The sequence below is a fragment of the Haematobia irritans genome, chromosome 3 (genome assembly GCF_050003625.1).
Source record: "Haematobia irritans isolate KBUSLIRL chromosome 3, ASM5000362v1, whole genome shotgun sequence".
In the NCBI taxonomy this organism is placed as follows: Eukaryota; Metazoa; Arthropoda; class Insecta; order Diptera; family Muscidae; genus Haematobia; species Haematobia irritans.
Genome location: NC_134399.1, coordinates 99,813,897 through 99,834,872, shown reverse-complemented (window position 1 = coordinate 99,834,872; position 20,976 = coordinate 99,813,897). Strand labels below are relative to the sequence as shown.

Below are 20,976 nucleotides of genomic sequence, written 5' to 3'. Positions count from 1 at the left end.
TTAATTCGTGACCACCCCCAAAAAATTGAAAAATCCACCCAAAACCTAAAAAAATTGAAATTTTTATATGGAAAACTTCTTTTGCCCATATCTCCTTAAATATGCGTCCTAGAGCGAAAAGGACTTTAATTCGTGACCACCCCAAAAAATTGAAAAATCCACCCAAAACCTAAAAAAATTGAAATTTTTATATGAAAACCTTCTTTTGCCCATATCTCCTTAAATATGCGTCCTAGAGCGAAAAGGACTTTAATTCGTGACCACCCCCAAAAAATTGAAAAATCCACCCAAAACCTAAAAAAATTGAAATTTTTATATGAAAACCTTCTTTTGCCCATATCTCATTAAATATGCGTCCTAGAGCGAAAAGGACTTTAATTCGCGACCACCCTCAAACAATTGAAAAATCCACCCAAAACCTAAAAAAATTGAATTTTTTTATATGAAAAATTTCTTTTGCCCATATCTCCTTAAATATGCGTCCTAGAGCGAAAAGGACTTTAATTCGTGACCACCCCCAAAAAATTGAAAAATCCACCCAAAACCTAAAAAAATTGAAATTTTTATATGGAAAACTTCTTTTGCCCATATCTTCTTAAATATGCGTCCTAGAGCGAAAAGGACTTTAATTCGTGACCACCCCAAAAAATTTAAAAATCCACCCAAAACCTAAAAAAATTGAAATTTTTATATGAAAAACCTCTTTTGCCCACATCTCCTTAAATATGCGTCCTAGAGCGAAAAGGACTTTAATTCGTGACCACCCCCAAAAAATTGAAAAATCCACCCAAAACCTAAAAAAATTGACATTTTTATATGAAAACCTTCTTTTGCCCATATCTCCTTAAATATGCGTCCTAGAGCGAAAAGGACTTTAATTCGTGACCACCCCCAAAAAATTGAAAAATCCACCCAAAACCTAAAAAATTGAAATTTTTATATGAAAACCTTCTTTTGCCCATATCTCTTTAAATATGCGTCCTAGAGCGAAAAGGACTTTAATTCGCGACCACCCTCAAACAATTGAAAAATCCACCCAAAACCTAAAAAAATTGAATTTTTTTATATGAAAAATTTCTTTTGCCCATATCTCCTTAAATATGCGTCCTAGAGCGAAAAGGACTTTAATTCGTGACCACCCCCAAAAAATTGAAAAATCCACCCAAAACCTAAAAAAATTGAAATTTTTATATGAAAAACTTCTTTTGCCCATATCTCCTTAAATATGCGTCCTAGAGCGAAAAGGACTATAATTCGTGACCACCCCCAAAAAATTGAAAAATCCACCCAAAACCTAAAAAAATTGAAATTTTAAATGAAAAACTTCTTTTGCCCATATCTCCTTAAATATGCGTCCTAGAGCGAAAAGGACTTTAATTCGTGACCACCCCCAAAAATTTGAAAAATCGACCCAAAACCTAAAAAAATTGAAATTTTTATATGAAAAACTTCTTTTGCCCATATCTCCTTAAATATGCGTTCTTGAGCGAAAAGGACTTTAATTCGTGACCACCCCCAAAAAATTGAAAAATCCACCCAAAACCTAAAAAAATTTAAATTTTTATATGAAAACCTTCTTTTGCCCCTATCTCCTTAAATATGCGTCCTAGAGCGAAAAGGACTTTAATTTGTGACCACCCTCAGACAATTGAAAAATCCACCCAAAACCTAAAAAAAATTGAAATTTTTATATGAAAAACTTCTTTTGCCCATATCTCCTTAAATATGCGTCCTAGAACGAAAAGGACTGTACAACTGCGGTATCTACGAATGGACTGTATTAATGTTTTTTGATCTCCGCAGATGTAAACGTTGAATAATTATGCAAATAAAGAAATAAAAGAAAGAAAATCAGATTTCAGTTCTTTGTATATTTTCAGAGTACAGCGAGGCTTCTTACCGCTTCAAGTGATGATGCACAAGTAATTTTACAATACATATCAAGTTAAGAAAAGAAAAATACAAAATTATCTACTGGAACTTATTTCTAAGATGGTGACATTGAGTGAAATTATTACTATTAGTGTTACCACAGTTAATGTAAATGATGAGATATTACAATTCAAGATACAAAATGTGAATATATCCGTTAAATTCAAAATGTTGGAAATTTAGAAAGTATAAAATATATGGAAAAAGAGGAAATGATATTAAAATATGTTGAACGCAGTTCAACATGCCGGCCCCGTTGCTGTGTAGCAATTTAGAAAAAACAAGTCCCAGATATGATCCAACCAAAAATTGAGCTCTGGGCGATCGGCATTGTTGATGAAGTTTGTGTTAGACCAGCACGGAGAATCTTCGTGAGTATGTCGTTCCCGATTACGATTTCGACGTTGGTTGGTTTACAAAAATGAGGATCAGCCAAATCAGTTAAGTGTTGATAAATCGATTGTAATCTTTCTTCTGTGGTCGATTTAGGAAGAGCTATATTGAATGTAGATTTGACTACGCCACAGATTTGGATCTTTGCTGCTGGGTCATAGTATGATTGTAAACTTATAGCACAAAACTCCTCTCCATTTTCGCGAGTGGTTTTGAGTTTTAAGCGAGATACCAGAGACCGAAGGATAATCGTTTGTAATCCGGCAGAGTTGAGCATCAGTCTTGTTTTGTGATGGCCGTGTGGAGTCAAAACTTTTGCTAGCGCAGTGGGAAGGAAGACGTGCTTTTTAGGTTTTTTGTGCAACCTCTCATGTACCAGTGGTTTTGACCTCTCTTTGGGCGAGGGCAGTGAGACAGATGGACAACGAGAGGCAGAGACTTTTCGTGATTTTGATAATTGAGTATCATGTTTTCTGGGGACTGGTTTAACTCCTTTTTTTTGTACTCGGTTGCTTATACGAAGCTTTGCCTGTCCGTGGTGATTATCGACATGCAACATAGTGTGATGGTTGTAGTTGCAAACCAGACACGTCTTGCGGGATCTACACCAGTCACGAGTGTGTGACGAACATAAGCACTTGAAGCAAAAGCCTTTCTCCTTTACTTCCTTACGACGTTGATGGACATTCATTTGCTGGAACTTCGCGCAGTCTTTTAAAGTATGCCTTTGTTGGCAAATACGGCACTTGGGGTGGCTAGACATATTGCTAAAAACGTAAAATTTATTAGGATATGAACGGAAGTGGTGGAGATAAGTTTAAGCAGTCGGAAGAATGCAGAGTTTTACTAAGGGGCGCGTTATTAAACCATTCTGTGTGCGTACCTCAGCTACTCGAACATTGGCATCGGCTCCTTGAAATACCCTCACAATTCTACCCAGGCACCATTCATTAGGGGGAAGATTATCTTCCTTTACAATGACAAAGTCGTCAATTTTCAAATTTTGTTGAGTAGTTTTCCACTTGTATCGTCGTTGGAGATCGCAAATGTATTCAGTTTTCCAACGTCTTGCAAATTGGATCTGTAAAGTTTTTAATCTTTGCCACCGATTTACTAAAGTCAAATCATCAGAGTACTCCTCGGGGATAGCGATCAAAGCAGCTCCCCTCAATAAATGGCCAGGGGTCAGAGGAATCAGTTCAGTTGGGTCTTCGCTGATGGGGGATAGTGGTCGGGAGTTTAGAATACTTTCAATTCTAATTAGCAAGGTGGAAAATTCCTCGAAAGTGAATTTCAAATTAGAAGCAACTTTCTTTAAGTGTGTTTTCATGCTTTTTACTGCCGCCTCCCAGAGTCCTCCCATATGAGGAGCATGAGGCGGAATAAAATGCCACGAAAACCCATGCAGATTATATTTTTCAGAAACAGATGGCTGTACGTTCCTTAAAAAATTCTTGTACTCAGTAGTCAAAGTCCTATTGGCACCTACGAAGTTTGTTCCATTATCAGAGAACATTTTCTTCGGAAGCCCTCTTCTTCCTACAAATCTACTAAACGTCGAGAGAAAAGCGTCAGAAGTTAGTTCCGAGCATCCTCCAAATGAATTGCACGAGTGGCTAGACATACGAAAACTGCCGCGTAACCCTTTTGCAATTTAGCATTTCTGAGTCTCGATGTCTTAAGTTCAAAGGGTCCAGCAAAGTCGACGCCAGTATTAGTGAAAGGCAATGAAAATGTACAACGTTCAGTTGGCAATGTTGACATGATCTGGGTTCGAATTCGATGTTTATAGATTGTACATATACGACAATTCCTTATACAATGTCTTATTGCACTTTTTAGACGTATTATATAAAATTCCTGTCGAATAGCGCGAAGCATGACCTGATGTTCAGAGTGTAGTAAGGTTTTGTGAGTAAATTCAATTAACAGTTTGCAGAAACGAGATTTTTCGGGCAGTATGATTGGATGTCGTTCGTTATAACTCATATCAGAGTTTGCCAAACGACCATTCACTCGCAACAGCTTATCTCCATCTAAAATTGGGTTCAGTGTCAACAGTCTACTTTTAGAATTAATGGGTAATTGGTTCTCAAGAGCCTCGTATTCAGATGTAAAATAAATGCGTTGGGCCAAACGTATCAGATTCAACTTGACAAACAGGATTTCATCTTTGGATATATATTCAGTATTAAAAGAATAGTAGGCTTGTCGACGACATCTCTTTATAAACCGATATACAAAACATAGTACTCTCAAAGCTCTGTTAAACGAGGAAAATCTATCCAGTATATCAACCTGTTGACTCTCAGTATGAAAAGTAGAAACTTTACGTTCAAGATGAGGTTCCTTAAATGTGACAGGTTTTGGCCAGAACTCCGATGATTTCGACAACCACTTTGGCCCATTCCACCATAGCGAATTGGCCTTTAATTCCGACGCTGTACATCCTCGTGTACCAATATCCGCTGGATTCTCATTTGTGGGAACATGTCTCCAAGTTGCATTCCCTATGTTGTCTAATATTTCCGAAACTTTGTTGGCAACAAATGTTTTCCAGTGATGTGGAGGTTTCTCCAACCAAGCTAATGTAATAGCAGAATCAGACCAAAGATATATACCAGTAGTACGGAAATTCAAGTTTGAGAGAACAGACTTTAACAACTTTGAAAGTAATGCGGCTCCACATAATTCCAACCGGGGTAGACTTACTGTCTTTATAGGAGCAACTTTGCTCTTTGACACAAGTAAATTGGAGGTAATATTTTCAGAAAGTATGCAAATATATATGCATGCGCAATACGCTTTCTCAGAAGCGTCGCAAAACCCGTGAATTTGTACCTGTTTGTCAGGAGAAAAGTGTATCCAGCGGGGAATCTTAATGGTTCCAATATCAGCGAAATTAGAAATGAAGTAAGTCCATTTTTCAAACGAATGTGGTTTTACTTCTTCATCCCAGTCTGTTCCATCCAGCCACAGTTGCTGCAAAAGCATTTTTGCTACGACTATAATTGGCGATAACCACCCGGCAGGATCAAAAATTTTGGCTACAATTGAGAGAATTTTCCTTTTCGTTAAAGGAGCAGTTGGTACAGTAATATTGGAGACTTCATAATGGAACGCGTCAGTCATTGCATTCCATCGAATGCCTAGCGTTTTTGTTTCGCTACAGTCTTCCAATTTCAACAAGTCTTCGTTAAGAAGATCTTCGGGGGGCATTTGTGCCAAAACATCAGGATGATTCGAAGTTAATTTTTTCAAAGGAAAACCAGCCGAATTAAGTAAATCAATGAGCTGTATCAGATAATATTTTGCTTCAGCGATAGAGTGTCCACCAGAGAGTATATCGTCAACATAAATGTGGTCTTTTAAAATAGATGAAGCAGTAGGATGTGTGTTTTTTCCATCCTCACTCAGTTCCAACAAAGTTCTGATGGCCAGGTATGGAGCACAGTTTACTCCAAAAGTGACAGTCTTCAGGCAATAATCTCGAATTGATTCAGTTTTAGACCTTCTAAATAAGATTCTCTGAAATTGCCTATCATCCTCATGGATATAAATTTGGCGATACATTTTCTGAATATCACCATTAAAAACATATTTAAAAAAACGCCATCGCAATATTACGTTCATTAAATCGTTTTGTAATGTGGGCCCAGTGTGTAAAATATCGTTAAGCGAAACCCCAGTAGACGTTTTTTTCGAGGCATTAAATACAACCCTAACTTTTGTAGAAGTGCGTTCAGGTTTGACAACCGCATGGTGAGGTAGATAAAAAGAGCAGTACCGCGAATTGACACAAATTTCCGTAGATGAAGTCGGATCCATATGATCAAGATCTAAATACTCAGATAATACATTCGTATATTCGTACGAAAGATTAGGTGATTTCCCTAAAGATTTTTCCATGTTTAGATACTGTCCCATAGCAGATCGTCTTGATGGTCCTAGTGCCACCTCAGGTGGTAAGTCCTGCCGAAATGGTAATCTTACCATGTATTTTCCATTGGATAATCTACTAGTTGTCTCTTGGTAAAATTTCTCACACCACATATCACTTTCAGACAGCAGTTTCGATGTGGGGACTTCTTCCAACTCCCAGAATTTTCTAATATCATCGTTTATGGTGTCATTTGAAGTAGCCCATGATGCAAACGTTGAAACTGCTCGTTGAGTAGGTGGCCCGCTTATTAACCATCCAAATTCCGTATTTTGCGCTAATAAACTTCCAGCTATATTCTTTTTCACTCCCGATGTAATAATGGAAGGCAAAACATCACTCCCTAATAGCATATCAATCGGTCCGGGCTTGTAAAAGTTTGGGTCTGCCAAATCTAATTTATTCAATTCCGTCCATTCAGAAATGTGCGCCGGCGAGGCTGGCATTAAATGTCTTAAATTAGAACTAACTATCGCGGATGTCTGTAACGCAAAGTCAGACTTTCTGGACCTTAAAATGACCTGGCAAATTTTCGATGAGTTCTCAAGTACTGTCCCTCCAAGACCTGATATCCTCGTGAAGGATTTCTTGGTAGGAATTAATAGTCGGTTCACAACTCTGTCCGAAATAAATGACTCCTGTGAACCTTGGTCAATAAACACCCTAACAATGAATCTTGTGCCTAAATGTTCCAGCTCAATTAACGCAGTAGGTAAAACAGTTCTTTCGGAAGAGCGAGTGTAGTTTGTCTGGACATGAGCAATCGGTTCGTTATAAACAGCTGTCGACGTAGTCGGATGATTAGATTCAGTTTCAACATGAAAACTCGTGACATGTGATTGAGTATTTCGTTGTGTCGCCCTGCGATTCTCAGTGTTACTGGAATCCTGATGTAAAATAGTGTGGTGTTGCTGTTGACATTTCTGGCACACATTGTCACTTTGACAATTCTGAACAGTGTGACCGTACCCCAAACAGTTCTCACAAAGTTTATTCTCATTGACAAATTTTTTCTTTTGTGAGAGAGGCCACGATTTAAATTTTGTGCATGTACGCAGTGAATGATTCTGTTTACAAGCCCTGCAAGGTTTATAACTATTTTCAGTTTTAGTGAAGTAACTGTTGGATTTCTGGGAGTTGACTGGTGGATTTGATGGTTTTCTCATATCAGTTATTGATTCCAACATGTTCAGACGCCTCGAAATAAAATCATCAAGTTGTTCCCAAGATGGCATCTGCTTGTGGTCATTAAGCGAATTCTCCCATGCCGTTAACGTCTCATCGGGCAACCTTGAGGACACCCAGTAAACTAGTATGGGATCCCAGGAAACAACCGATATATTATAGGTCTTCAGTACCGAAAGACAGTTGTTTATCGTATACTGTAAATTACGAAGAGGTTTTCCCTTTTCCGAAGTAACCCGATCAGCTTCAAAAATTTTCCTTAATTGGTGGTTAATGAGAATTCTTTTATTCTCATAGCGCTGTCGTAGAGCATCCCATGCTAAACCAAAATTGTCATCAGTCAGAGCAAATTGTCTCACAATTTGGTTAGCTTCACCCCTTGTTTTTGCCCTTAAATGAAACAGTTTTTGGGCAGGTGACAGTTTTTGATGCTTAATATAAATGGCTGAGAACATATCTCTAAACCCCGGCCATTTATCATACCCTCCACTGAAAAGTTCAGTGTCGCAAGGAGGCAGTTTCACAGAAAATCCGTTGTCAGAATCAGCAGCTTTATTTTCAGTTCGTGCCAGTGGCAGAGACCCTTCCATTTTTCTTCTCTCAATATCCATTAAATCGAGCATAGAAGTTTTGCATGTCTTGTACGCCTTGCAAGATTCATTAAATTTGGAATGCATCGATTCCTTTTCCGTATTGCTTAGACCTTCATGAGTGGTCATCTCAGTCTCATAAACGTGAGTCAATGAATGCCAACGACGATCTAAATCATCCAGATCTACTTGGAGACTGGATAGCGTATGCTCAGTTATATCTATAGCAGCGAAGTTGGCGCAGAAGGTGACCACTTGGTCCGAAAAAAAGATGAACTTCTGTGATGACATAATTTTCCCTTTAGACTCCCAACCACAACTGTATATCAAGGTACTTCAGTAAGTTTCTTGATCCCAAATATCAAAAAGTAGAATATTCAAATATCGGACAAATTCAGTGGGTATTATCGCCTCAAGGTCAATTTTCCGTAAATGTCAAAGCAATGTTAAAAATTTGAAAATGTTAACGAAATATGATACCACTCAGACTAACATTAAAGCCCCAGAATGTGTTTTGTTTACTACTCCGAAAGAGCCGTCTTAATTCTAACACGATATACCAGAGAGAGTAGCAGATAAATTATTCCATTCAAAATGTAAATCAACAGCGCTGATAAATTATTCCATTCAAAATGTAAATCAACAGCGCTGATAAATGAAGCAGTATACGCAAAGTAAAATAAACCTGTATAACAGTAGGTAAATGTACAGTTCTAATTAATCTTCAGATACAGATTCCTCAATACGAAATCATAAACATTCAATTCCGTCAATGTATAAGACGGATATAAATATAAGTGGAATGCATATAGGATAGGTGGCAACAATAAAAAAATTTCTCCGTTTTAAATATCCACAACAATTTACAGCACAGCAAAATATCCAGATTGATAATCAAGGATATTTAAAGACGCAATTCTCTTTTAAAATTTGGGTTTTGTGTACTTGTTTCAAGGAAGCAAATGTTAATTTTTAATTTTTTTCAGACTTTCTTTTCATCAGATGCTATCAAATTCCTCTAAAAAAGAGTTAACGACAACTTTAGTTTCCAAATTAAGACTCGACTTCCAGTAGAAATTATGATATGTTTCAAGCAAAAAATGTCTTTAAAATAAGGTGTTGAAAAACATATCCTATTTTTTTAAACGAATTTTTGCTTTGTAGGCAAGATGCAAAAAGGAAACAAATTAAAAGACAATTTTGTTAATTTTAAAGGTTTTTTTTCTGAATTATTAAAGTCACGTTAACCTTACACCACAAATTTTATCGTTCATGTTATGATACACATTTTTAAGTAATTGTAAGGACAAAAAAACTTCACTGAAAAGTTTATTCACTTTTGGACAAGGAAAAAACTTTATATTAGAGGCATGCGTTTTACATGCCAAGCAAAATTTGCATTCTTATTCGGAAGATATGAAATCTTTGATCCCACGACAATAGTTTCTTCAGTGTGTTTTGCTCCAATCAATTAATGTAATTAAGTTCGTTCCTGTGAAACCAAAACTTGATCACGGTGTACGAAAATCCAGATCTGTATCAATATGTATTCAACCAACTTATACAAAAAGTTTCACTAAACTTCCTAGCGAATGGTTTGCAATCTGAGTTTTTCAAATTTTTCTAATTTTACATTAGACTCAATGAAGCTTATCCGTTTTTTGGGACCAACAATTTTTGCGGTTTCACGTTTACGTCTTACTTAAATCTAGCAATTCCAGATGCGGGAAATCATTCTTAGATACACTCAGAAAAGCTTACTGTAGCTTTACCACAAAACTCGTTGATAATTAATATTATTGCAATAAATGTTCATTCGCAATGCTTTTTATGTAAATCTCCCAAATGAACAAACCTTTGTTTTATTCCAAGTATGTGTCAAATTTATTATGAAGAGCAAACCCAATTTTGGTCCCAAACCCAATAAAAAAGAACCACCACGCCGTTAGTATAATGATTTGAAAAAAATGGTTTTCCCTTGATTTTTATTTCAATTTTGCTTCCATATGAAGAGGCACTTCGTACATGTCGATCAAACAAACAAACAAAAAATAATCAAGGATATCACAAGGAATATATTTCGTTGAATTTCAATTCAATTTCATTCAATTTTATGTAAGTAACTTTAGTATGAGCACAATTTCCAAGTTCAATTCGAACTAAACAATTACTTCAAAATACGTGCCTATCTATTCAGGTACGTACTTTGCTTTACAGGCAAGTATTCCTTTATAGGAAGATATTTATTGTCTTAGGAAAATATTTTCTCCCAGTGCTTTCCATATATAAGTGATTTTTCTTCAGAAGGTAAGTATTCCAGATTTCATATGTTAACCATTCCACTCATAGGTACATCTATTTCATAATAAATTATATATAACAATATGAGACCAAGCAACAAATTTGTCCCACTATCTGATTTTTGACTGTGTTTTCCTCGCTGACGTTTTCGTGCTCATACACCAGATAGCAAATTTTGATCTAGAACAATTTTTCCAGACCACTAGACAATTCGAAGAAAAAAACTAAATATTCCTATTTCTTGTCTTTATGAGAAGAAAACAGACTTTTCGTATATTTGAAAAATATTTTTTACAGCGTTAAATACAATGGTATGTTTTTTCTTGAATTTCCCATATAATTTTGGGTTTCTTTTTAATTTTAATGTAACTGGGTAAAAGTAAGCAATTGTTGAACCCTTTGGATTCTTGGTTTAAGCGCTTTTCTATGAATTTATATTTTTGGCAACCCTACATACATAACATCCACTCACCACATAGCCAACGTATATAATGATGTTACCCCTCACGTCTCGTTAATGCTATCAATTCGCCATCAATTTGGAATGTTCATTTCACGTTGTCAAACACCGTTAGGAAACCACCATCAATCTTCAACCTTCTTAACAAGCACACCAAGCAAAAGAAATTTTATCAACGCCAAGAGTTAACTAAACCAGCCACATCAATAGGAAATCCAGATCATCAGGCAAATTCTTCCACAGGCTCACATGCAATATTTACTTTAAATGTATCCAATTTCTCTCCTTTTTTCTTTATATTTTAAACCAGTACACAAGCTATAGTTCCAAGTGCATATTTTTTTCTGTTATCTTTCTTATTTTTTGATCGTCAATTTTAGTTGTTCACTCCACAAAAACTAACTTCAAATGACAATCCCCAGGCTTTTGACATCTTTACGTCTCTCCCTACGTTCACGACAAAAACAGCGATGCCTTATCGGTCAATGACTTGTGGGATTTTAATATGAACAGGACATTCTTTTTAAATCTATATTATTTTCTGCACTAAAATTTTAGAAGAATGCCTATAGTTGAATATTACACTTGCTCATAATTTACCTCTAGTTCATAATTTACCACCAGCTCATACTAATTTAAATAACTATGAATTAATTCTAATCCATCAGTGCCCACAATGTGGCAGGTATGTGGCAACCGTGACTCAAAAAAGGCAATACATATATGTAAGGAGATGGCTGTGGTATGTATAATGTGCTCCCAATTAAGAGAGTAATGTCATTACCGTGACAGCTGCGTTAACCCCAGCTGCGCTGTCAACTTTAGCCTGGTTTGTTTATCGAATCAGTGTATTGAGCACACTTAAGAGAGTTTCATTTTAAGAGTATAGGGTATGTATCAACACAAATTGTATTGTCTATGTTGTCATATGGTACCAAGCATATGATTATCAGCGAACTTAGAAGAATTTTACCAATTATGTAAGAGCGTGACTGAGATTAAAAAATGTTAATGTTGAAGGTGGATGTTAATGCATGTATGGTTTAGTTTGATCAACATTGAAGGCAAATGTGTCAAGAATGATGTTAGGGTTGAAAATGTATGGTAGGTACTTTGAAATGTTGCAAAAAAAAAAAAATGTTGAGAGTTCGATTGGGCCAGAGTAGCAAAGGTAAGTACACGCACAATTTCAAATGTTGCAGGGATTTCTGGTAGGTATGTTAAATATGATACATGTAAACATTAGAGAATCCCGTCAACATAGACAGTATGTAAGTATAGACTGTGAAAGGCAGTATGTAAGGGTTTTAATGTTAGTGTTGCTCGTAAAGCAACTTCTTTTAATTTACAGTTGTTAATGTTATTGCTTTCGTAAAAAAGCAGGTTTTGTTCTATTTTCAAAGAACTTAACAGAATTCCAGTTTGACTATGTGCCAGCGGTAACAGACATTGGCAAACCATAGGATCAGAGAGTTAACAATAATACGTGGGTACGATTAAATGTAAAAACAAAACTTTCAAAATAATTCCAGTACTTCCGCGCTAAGTTCCAATTAAACCAAACTCCACACAATAAATCCGTTCATAAAATAATAAATTCCACGTACCTTTCTTTTATCCAATAAATGCCAATGATGTTGACGTTACGTAACTTCTAGGACGTGATCCCAAAGAGTTGCAGAAATCGATGGACGTAATCCCCGTATTTAATTATTATTTGCAAAATCAGTTCCTTTTGACGGTTCGAAGGACCATGTACAACTGCGGTATCTACGAATGGACTGTATTAATGTTTTTTGATCTCCGCAGATGTAAACGTTGAATAATTATGCAAATAAAGAAATAAAAGAAAGAAAATCAGATTTCAGTTCTTTGTATATTTTCAGAGTACAGCGAGGCTTCTTACCGCTTCAAGTGATGATGCACAAGTAATTTTACAATACATATCAAGTTAAGAAAAGAAAAATACAAAATTATCTACTGGAACTTATTTCTAAGATGGTGACATTGAGTGAAATTATTACTATTAGTGTTACCACAGTTAATGTAAATGATGAGATATTACAATTCAAGATACAAAATGTGAATATATCCGTTAAATTCAAAATGTTGGAAATTTAGAAAGTATAAAATATATGGAAAAAGAGGAAATGATATTAAAATATGTTGAACGCAGTTCAACAAGGACTTTAATTCGTGACCACCCCCAAAAAATTGAAAAATCCACCCAAAACCTAAAAAAATTGAAATTTTCATATGGAAAACTTCTTTTGCCCATATCTCCTTAAATATGCGTCCTAGAGCGAAAAGGACTTTAATTCGTGACCACCCCCAAAAAATTGAAAAATCCACCCAAAACTTAAAAAAAATTGAAATTTTAAATGAAAAACTTCTTTTGCCCATATCTCCTTAAATATGCGTCCTAGAGCGAAAAGGACTTTAATTCGTGACCACCCCCAAAAAATTGAAAAATCCACCCAAAACCTAAAAAAATTGAAATTTTTATATGAAAAACTTCTTTTGCCCATATCTCCTTAAATATGCGTCCTAGAGCGAAAAGGACTTTAATTCGTGACCACCCCAAAAAATTGAAAAATCCACCCAAAACCTAAAAAAATTGAAATTTTTATATGAAAAACTTCTTTTGCCCATATCTCCTTAAATATGCGTCCTAGAGCGAAAAGGACTTTAATTCGTGACCACCCCCAAAAAATTGAAAAATCCACCCAAAACCCAAAAAAAATTGAAATTTTAAATGAAAAACTTCTTTTGCCCATATCTCCTTAAATATGCGTCCTAGAGCGAAAAGGACTTTAATTCGTGACCACCCCCAAAAAATTGAAAAATCCACCCAAAACCTAAAAAAATTGAAATTTTTATATGGAAAACTTCTTTTGCCCATATCTCCTTAAATATGCGTCCTAGAGCGAAAAGGACTTTAATTCGTGACCACCCCAAAAAATTGAAAAATCCACCCAAAACCTAAAAAAATTGAAATTTTTATATGAAAAACCTCTTTTGCCCACATCTCCTTAAATATGCGTCCTAGAGCGAGAAGGACTTTAATTCGTGACCACCCCCAAAAAATTGAAAAATCCACCCAAAACCTAAAAAATTGACATTTTTATATGAAAACCTTCTTTTGCCCATATCTCCTTAAATATGCGTCCTAGAGCGAAAAGGACTTTAATTCGTGACCACCCCCAAAAAATTGAAAAATCCACCCAAAACCTAAAAAAATTGAAATTTTTATATGAAAACCTTCTTTTGCCCATATCTCCTTAAATATGCGTCCTAGAGCGAAAAGGACTTTAATTCGCGACCACCCTCAAACAATTGAAAAATCCACCCAAAACCTAAAAAAATTGAATTTTTTTATATGAAAAATTTCTTTTGCCCATATCTCCTTAAATATGCGTCCTAGAGCGAAAAGGACTTTAATTCGTGACCACCCCCAAAAAATTGAAAAATCCACCCAAAACCTAAAAAAATTGAAATTTTTATATGAAAAACTTCTTTTGCCCATATCTCCTTAAATATGCGTCCTAGAGCGAAAAGGACTATAATTCGTGACCACCCCCAAAAAATTGAAAAATCCACCCAAAACCTAAAAAAATTGAAATTTTAAATGAAAAACTTCTTTTGCCCATATCTCCTTAAATATGCGTCCTAGAGCGAAAAGGACTTTAATTCGTGACCACCCCCAAAAAATTGAAAAATCCACCCAAAACCTAAAAAAATTGAAATTTTTATATGAAAAACTTCTTTTGCCCATATCTCCTTAAATATGCGTCCTAGAGCGAAAAGGACTTTAATTCGTGACCACCCCAAAAAATTGAAAAATCCACCCAAAACCTAAAAAAATTGAAATTTTTATATGAAAAATTTCTTTTGCCCATATCTCCTTAAATATGCGTCCTAGAGCGAAAAGGACTTTAATTCGTGACCACCCCCAAAAAATTGAAAAATCCACCCAAAACCTAAAAAAATTGAAATTTTAAATGAAAAACTTCTTTTGCCCATATCTCCTTAAATATGCGTCCTAGAGCGAAAAGGACTTTAATTCGTGACCACCCCCAAAAAATTGAAAAATCCACCCAAAACCTAAAAAAATTGAAATTTTTATATGAAAAACTTCTTTTGCCCATATCTCCTTAAATATGCGTCCAAGAGCGAAAAGGACTTTAATTCGTGACCACCCCAAAAAATTGAAAAATCCACCCAAAACCTAAAAAAATTGAAATTTTTATATGAAAAACTTCTTTTGCCCATATCTCCTTAAATATGCGTCCTAGAGCGAAAAGGACTTTAATTCGTGACCACCCCCAAAAAATTTAAAAGTCCACCCAAAACCTAAAAAAATTGAAATTTTTATATGAAAAACTTCTTTTGCCCATATCTCCTTAAATATGCGTCCTAGAGCGAAAAGGACTTTAATTCGTGACCACCCCCAAAAAATTGAAAAATCCACCCAAAACCTAAAAAAATTGAAATTTTTATATGAAAAACTTCTTTTGCCCATATCTCCTTAAATATGCGTCCTAGAGCGAAAAGGACTTTAATTCGTGACCACCCTCAAACAATTGAAAAATCCACCCAAAACCTAAAAAAATTGAAATTTTTTATATGAAAAATTTCTTTTGCCCATATCTCCTTAAATATGCGTCCTAGAGCGAAAAGGACTTTATTCGTGACCACCCCCAAAAAATTGAAAAATCCACCCAAAACCTAAAAAAATTGAAATTTTTATATGCAAAACTTCTTTTGCCCATATCTCCTAAACTAAGCGTCCTAGAGCGAAAAGGACTATAATTCGTGACCACCCCAAAAAATTTAAAAATCCACCCAAAACCTAAAAAATTTAAGTTTTTATATGAAAAACTTCTTTTGCCCATATCTCCTTAAATATGCGTCCTAGAGCGAAAAGGACTTTAATTCGTGACCACCCCAAAAAATTGAAAAATCCACCCAAAACCTAAAAAAATTGAAATTTTTATATGAAAAACTTCTTTTGCCCATATCTCCTTAAATATGCGTCCTAGAGCGAAAAGGACTTTAATTCGTGACCACCCCAAAAAATTGAAAAATCCATCCAAAACCTAAAAAATTGACATTTTTATATGAAAAATTTTCTTTTGCCCATATCTCCTTAAATATGCGTCCTAGAGCGAAAAGGACTTTAATTCGTGACCACCCCAAAAAATTGAAAAATCCACCCAAAACCTAAAAAAATTGAAATTTTTATATGAAAAACTTCTTTTGTCCATATCTCCTTAAATATGCGTCCTAGAGCGAAAAGGACTTTAATTCGTGACCACCCCCAAAAAATTGAAAAATCCACCCAAAACCTAAAAAATTGAAATTTTTATATGAAAACCTTCTTTTGCCCATATCTCCTAAACTAAGCGTCCTAGAGCGAAAAGGACTATAATTCGTGACCACCATAAAAAAATTGAAAAATCCACCCAAAACCTAAAAAAATTGAAATTTTTATATGAAAAACTTCTTTTGCCCATATCTCCTTAAATATGCGTCCTAGAGCGAAAAGGACTTTAATTCGTGACCACCCCAAAAAATTGAAAAATCCACCCAAAACCTAAAAAAATTGACATTTTTATATGAAAACCTTCTTTTGCCCATATCTCCTTAAATATGCGTCCTAGAGCGAAAAGGACTTTAATTCGTGACCACCCCCAAAAAATTGAAAAATCCACCCAAAACCTACAAAAATTGAAATTTTTATATGAAAACCTTCTTTTGCCCATATCTCCTTAAATATGCGTCCTAGAGCGAAAAGGACTTTAATTCGCGACCACCCTCAAACAATTGAAAAATCCACCCAAAACCTAAAAAAATTGAATTTTTTTATATGAAAAATTTCTTTTGCCCATATCTCCTTAAATATGCGTCCTAGAGCGAAAAGGACTTTAATTCGTGACCACCCCCAAAAAATTGAAAAATCCACCCAAAACCTAAAAAAAATTGAAATTTTTATATGAAAAACTTCTTTTGCCCTTATCTCCTTAAATATGCGTCCTAGAGCGAAAAGGACTTTAATTCGTGACCACCCCCAAAAAGTTGAAAAATCCACCCAAAACCTAAAAAAATTGAAATTTTTATATGAAAAACTTCTTTTGCCCATATCTCCTTAAATATGCGTCCTAGAGCGAAAAGGACTTTAATTCGTGACCACCCCAAAATATTGAAAAATCCACCCAAAACCTAAAAAAAATTGAAATTTTTATATGAAAAACTTCTTTTGCCCATATCTACTAAACTAAGCGTCCTAGAGCGAAAAGGACTTTAATTCGTGACCACCCCCAAAAAATTGAAAAATCCACACAAAACCTAAAAAAATTGAAATTTTTATATGGAAAACTTCTTTTGCCCATATCTCCTTAAATATGCGTCCTAGAGCGAAAAGGACTTTAATTCGTGACCACCCTCAAACAATTGAAAAATCCACCCAAAACCTAAAAAAATTGAAATTTTTTATATGAAAAATTTCTTGTGCCCATATCTCCTTAAATATGCGTCCTAGAGCGAAAAGGACTTTAATTCGTGACCACCCCCAAAAAATTGAAAAATCCACCCAAAACCTAAAAAAATTGAAATTTTTATATGAAAAACTTCTTTTGCCCATATCTCCTTAAATATGCGTCCTAGAGCGAAAAGGACTTTAATTCGTGACCACCCCCAAAAAATTGAAAAATCCACCCAAAACCTAAAAAAATTGAAATTTTTATATGAAAAACTTCTTTTGCCCATATCTCCTTAAATATGCGTCCTAGAGCGAAAAGGACTTTAATTCGTGACCACCCCCAAAACATTGAAAAATCCACCCAAAACCTAAAAAAATTGAAATTTTTATATGGAAAACTTCTTTTGCCCATATCTCCTTAAATATGCGTCCTAGAGCGAAAAGGACTTTAATTCGTGACCACCCCAAAATATTGAAAAATCCACCCAAAACCTAAAAAAATTGAAATTTTTATATGAAAAACTTCTTTTGCCCACATCTCCTTAAATATGCGTCCTAGAGCGAAAAGGACTTTAATTCGTGACCACCCCCAAAAAATTGAAAAATCCACCCAAAACCTAAAAAAAATTAAATTTTTATATGAAAACCTTCTTTTGCCCATATCTCCTTAAATATGCGTCCTAGAGCGAAAAGGACTTTAATTCGTGACCACTCCCAAAAAATTGAAAAATCCACCCAAAACCTAAAAAAATTGAAATTTTTATATGAAAACCTTCTTTTGCCCATATCTCCTTAAATATGCGTCCTAGAGCGAAAAGGACTTTAATTCGTGACCACCCTCAAACAATTGAAAAATCCAACCAAAACCTAAAAAAATTGAAATTTTTTATATGAAAAATTTCTTGTGCCCATATCTCCTTAAATATGCGTCCTAGAGCGAAAAGGACTTTAATTCGTGACCACCCCCAAAAAATTGAAAAATCCACCCAAAACCTAAAAAAATTGAAAGTTTTATATGAAAAACTTCTTTTGCCCATATCTCCTTAAATATGCGTCCTAGAGCGAAAAGGACTTTAATTCGTGACCACCCCAAAAAAATTGAAAAATCCACCCAAAACCTAAAAAAATTTAAGTTTTTATATGAAAAACTTCTTTTGCCCATATCTCCTTAAATATGCGTCCTAGAGCGAAAAGGACTTTAATTCGTGACCACCCCCAAAAAATTGAAAAATCCACCCAAAACCTAAAAAAATTGAAATTTTAAATGAAAAACTTCTTTTGCCCATATCTCCTTAAATATGCGTCCTAGAGCGAAAAGGACTTTAATTCGTGACCACCCCCAAAAAATTGAAAAATCCACCCAAAACCTAAAAAAATTGAAATTTTTATATGAAAAACTTCTTTTGCCCATATCTCCTTAAATATGTGTCCTAGAGCGAAAAAGACTTTAATTCGTGACCACCCCCAAAAAATTGAAAAATCCACCCAAAACCTAAAAAAATTGAAATTTTTATATGAAAAACTTCTTTTGCCCATATCTCCTTAAATATGCGTCCTAGAGCGAAAAGGACTTTAATTCGTGACCACCCTCAAAAATTTGAAAAATCCACCCAAAACCTAAAAAAATTGAAATTTTTATATGAAAACCTTCTTTTGCCCATATCTCCTAAACTAAGCGTCCTAGAGCGAAAAGGACTATAATTCGTGACCACCCCAAAAAATTGAAAAATCCACCCAAAACCTAAAAAAATTGAAATTTTTATATGAAAACCTTCTTTTGCCCATATCTCCTTAAATATGCGTCCTAGAGCGAAAAGGACTTTAATTCGTGACCACCCCCAAAAACTTGAAAAATCCACCCAAAACCTAAAAAAATTGAAATTTTTATATGAAAAACTTCTTTTGCCCACATCTCCTTAAATATGCGTCCTAGAGCGAAAAGGACTTTAATTCGTGACCACCCCCAAAAAATTGAAAAATCCACCCATAACCTAAAAAAAATTAAATTTTTATATGAAAACCTTCTTTTGCCCATATCTCCTTAAATATGCGTCCTAGAGCGAAAAGGACTTTAATTCGTGACCACCCCCAAAAAATTGAAAAATCCACCCAAAACCTAAAAAAATTGAAATTTTTATATGAAAACCTCCTTTTGCCCATATCTCCTAAACTAAGCGTCCTAGAGCGAAAAGGACTATAATTCGTGACCACCCCAAAAAATTGAAAAATCCACCCAAAACCTAAAAAAATTGAAATTTTTATATGAAAACCTTCTTTTGCCCATATCTCCTTAAACATGCGTCCTAGAGCGAAAAGGACTTTAATTCGTGACCACCCCCAAAAAATTGAAAAATCCACCCAAAACCTAAAAAAATTGAAATTTTTATATGAAAAACTTCTTTTGCCCATATCTCCTTAAATATGCGTCCTAGAGCGAAAAGGACTTTAATTCGTGACCACCCCAAAATATTGAAAAATCCACCCAAAACCTAAAAAAAATTGAAATTTTTATATGAAAAACTTCTTTTGCCCATATCTACTAAACTAAGCGTCCTAGAGCGAAAAGGACTTTAATTCGTGACCACCCCCAAAAAATTGAAAAATCCACCCAAAACCTAAAAAAATTGAAATTTTTATATGAAAAACTTCTTTTGCCCATAACTCCTTAAATATGCGTCCTAGAGCGAAAAGGACTTTAATTCGTGACCACCCTCAAACAATTGAAAAATCCACCCAAAACCTAAAAAAAATTGAAATTTTTATATGAAAAACTTCTTTTGCCCTTATCTCCTTAAATATGCGTCCTAGAGCGAAAAGGACTTTAATTCGTGACCACCCCCAAAAAGTTGAAAAATCCACCCAAAACCTAAAAAAATTGAAATTTTTATATGAAAAACTTCTTTTGCCCATATCTCCTTAAATATGCGTCCTAGAGCGAAAAGGACTTTAATTCGTGACCACCCCAAAATATTGAAAAATCCACCCAAAACCTAAAAAAAATTGAAATTTTTATATGAAAAACTTCTTTTGCCCATATCTACTAAACTAAGCGTCCTAGAGCGAAAAGGACTTTAATTCGTGACCACCCCCAAAAAATTGAAAAATCCACCCAAAACCTAAAAAAATTGAAATTTTTATATGGAAAACTTCTTTTGCCCATATCTCCTTAAATATGCGTCCTAGAGCGAAAAGGACTTTAATTCGTGACCACCCCAAAAAATTGAAAAATCCACCCAAAACCTAAAAAAATTGAAATTTTTATATGAAAACCTTCTTTTGCCCATATCTCCTTAAATATGCGTCCTAGAGCGAAAAGGACTTTAATTCGTGACCACCCCCAAAAAATTGAAAAATCCACCCAAAACCTAAAAAAATTGAAATTTTTATATGAAAACCTTCTTTTGCCCATATCTCATTAAATATGCGTCCTAGAGCGAAAAGGACTTTAATTCGCGACCACCCTCAAACAATTGAAAAATCCACCCAAAACCTAAAAAAATTGAATTTTTTTATATGAAAAATTTCTTTTGCCCATATCTCCTTAAATATGCGTCCTAGAGCGAAAAGGACTTTAATTCGTGACCACCCCCAAAAAATTGAAAAATCCACCCAAAACCTAAAAAAAATTGAAATTTTTATATGGAAAACTTCTTTTGCCCATATCTCCTTAAATATGCGTCCTAGAGCGAAAAGG

The 20,976-nt window shown here is 34.8% G+C and overlaps 2 protein-coding genes across 2 annotated transcripts; both read right to left on the bottom strand.

Annotated features, from left to right (window-relative positions):
* Positions 1-3,142: 3,142 nt before the first annotated feature.
* LOC142231100 (uncharacterized) lies at positions 3,143-3,841 on the bottom strand. Its single transcript, XM_075301718.1, has one exon. The coding sequence runs from the start codon at positions 3,839-3,841 to the stop codon at positions 3,143-3,145; it is 699 nt and encodes a 232-aa protein (XP_075157833.1).
* Positions 3,842-3,903: 62 nt separating this feature from the next.
* On the bottom strand, positions 3,904-8,331 carry LOC142231099 (uncharacterized). The gene has a single exon (XM_075301717.1). It carries the CDS (start codon positions 8,329-8,331, stop codon positions 3,904-3,906), a length of 4,428 nt encoding a protein of 1,475 aa, XP_075157832.1.
* Positions 8,332-20,976: the final 12,645 nt, after the last annotated feature.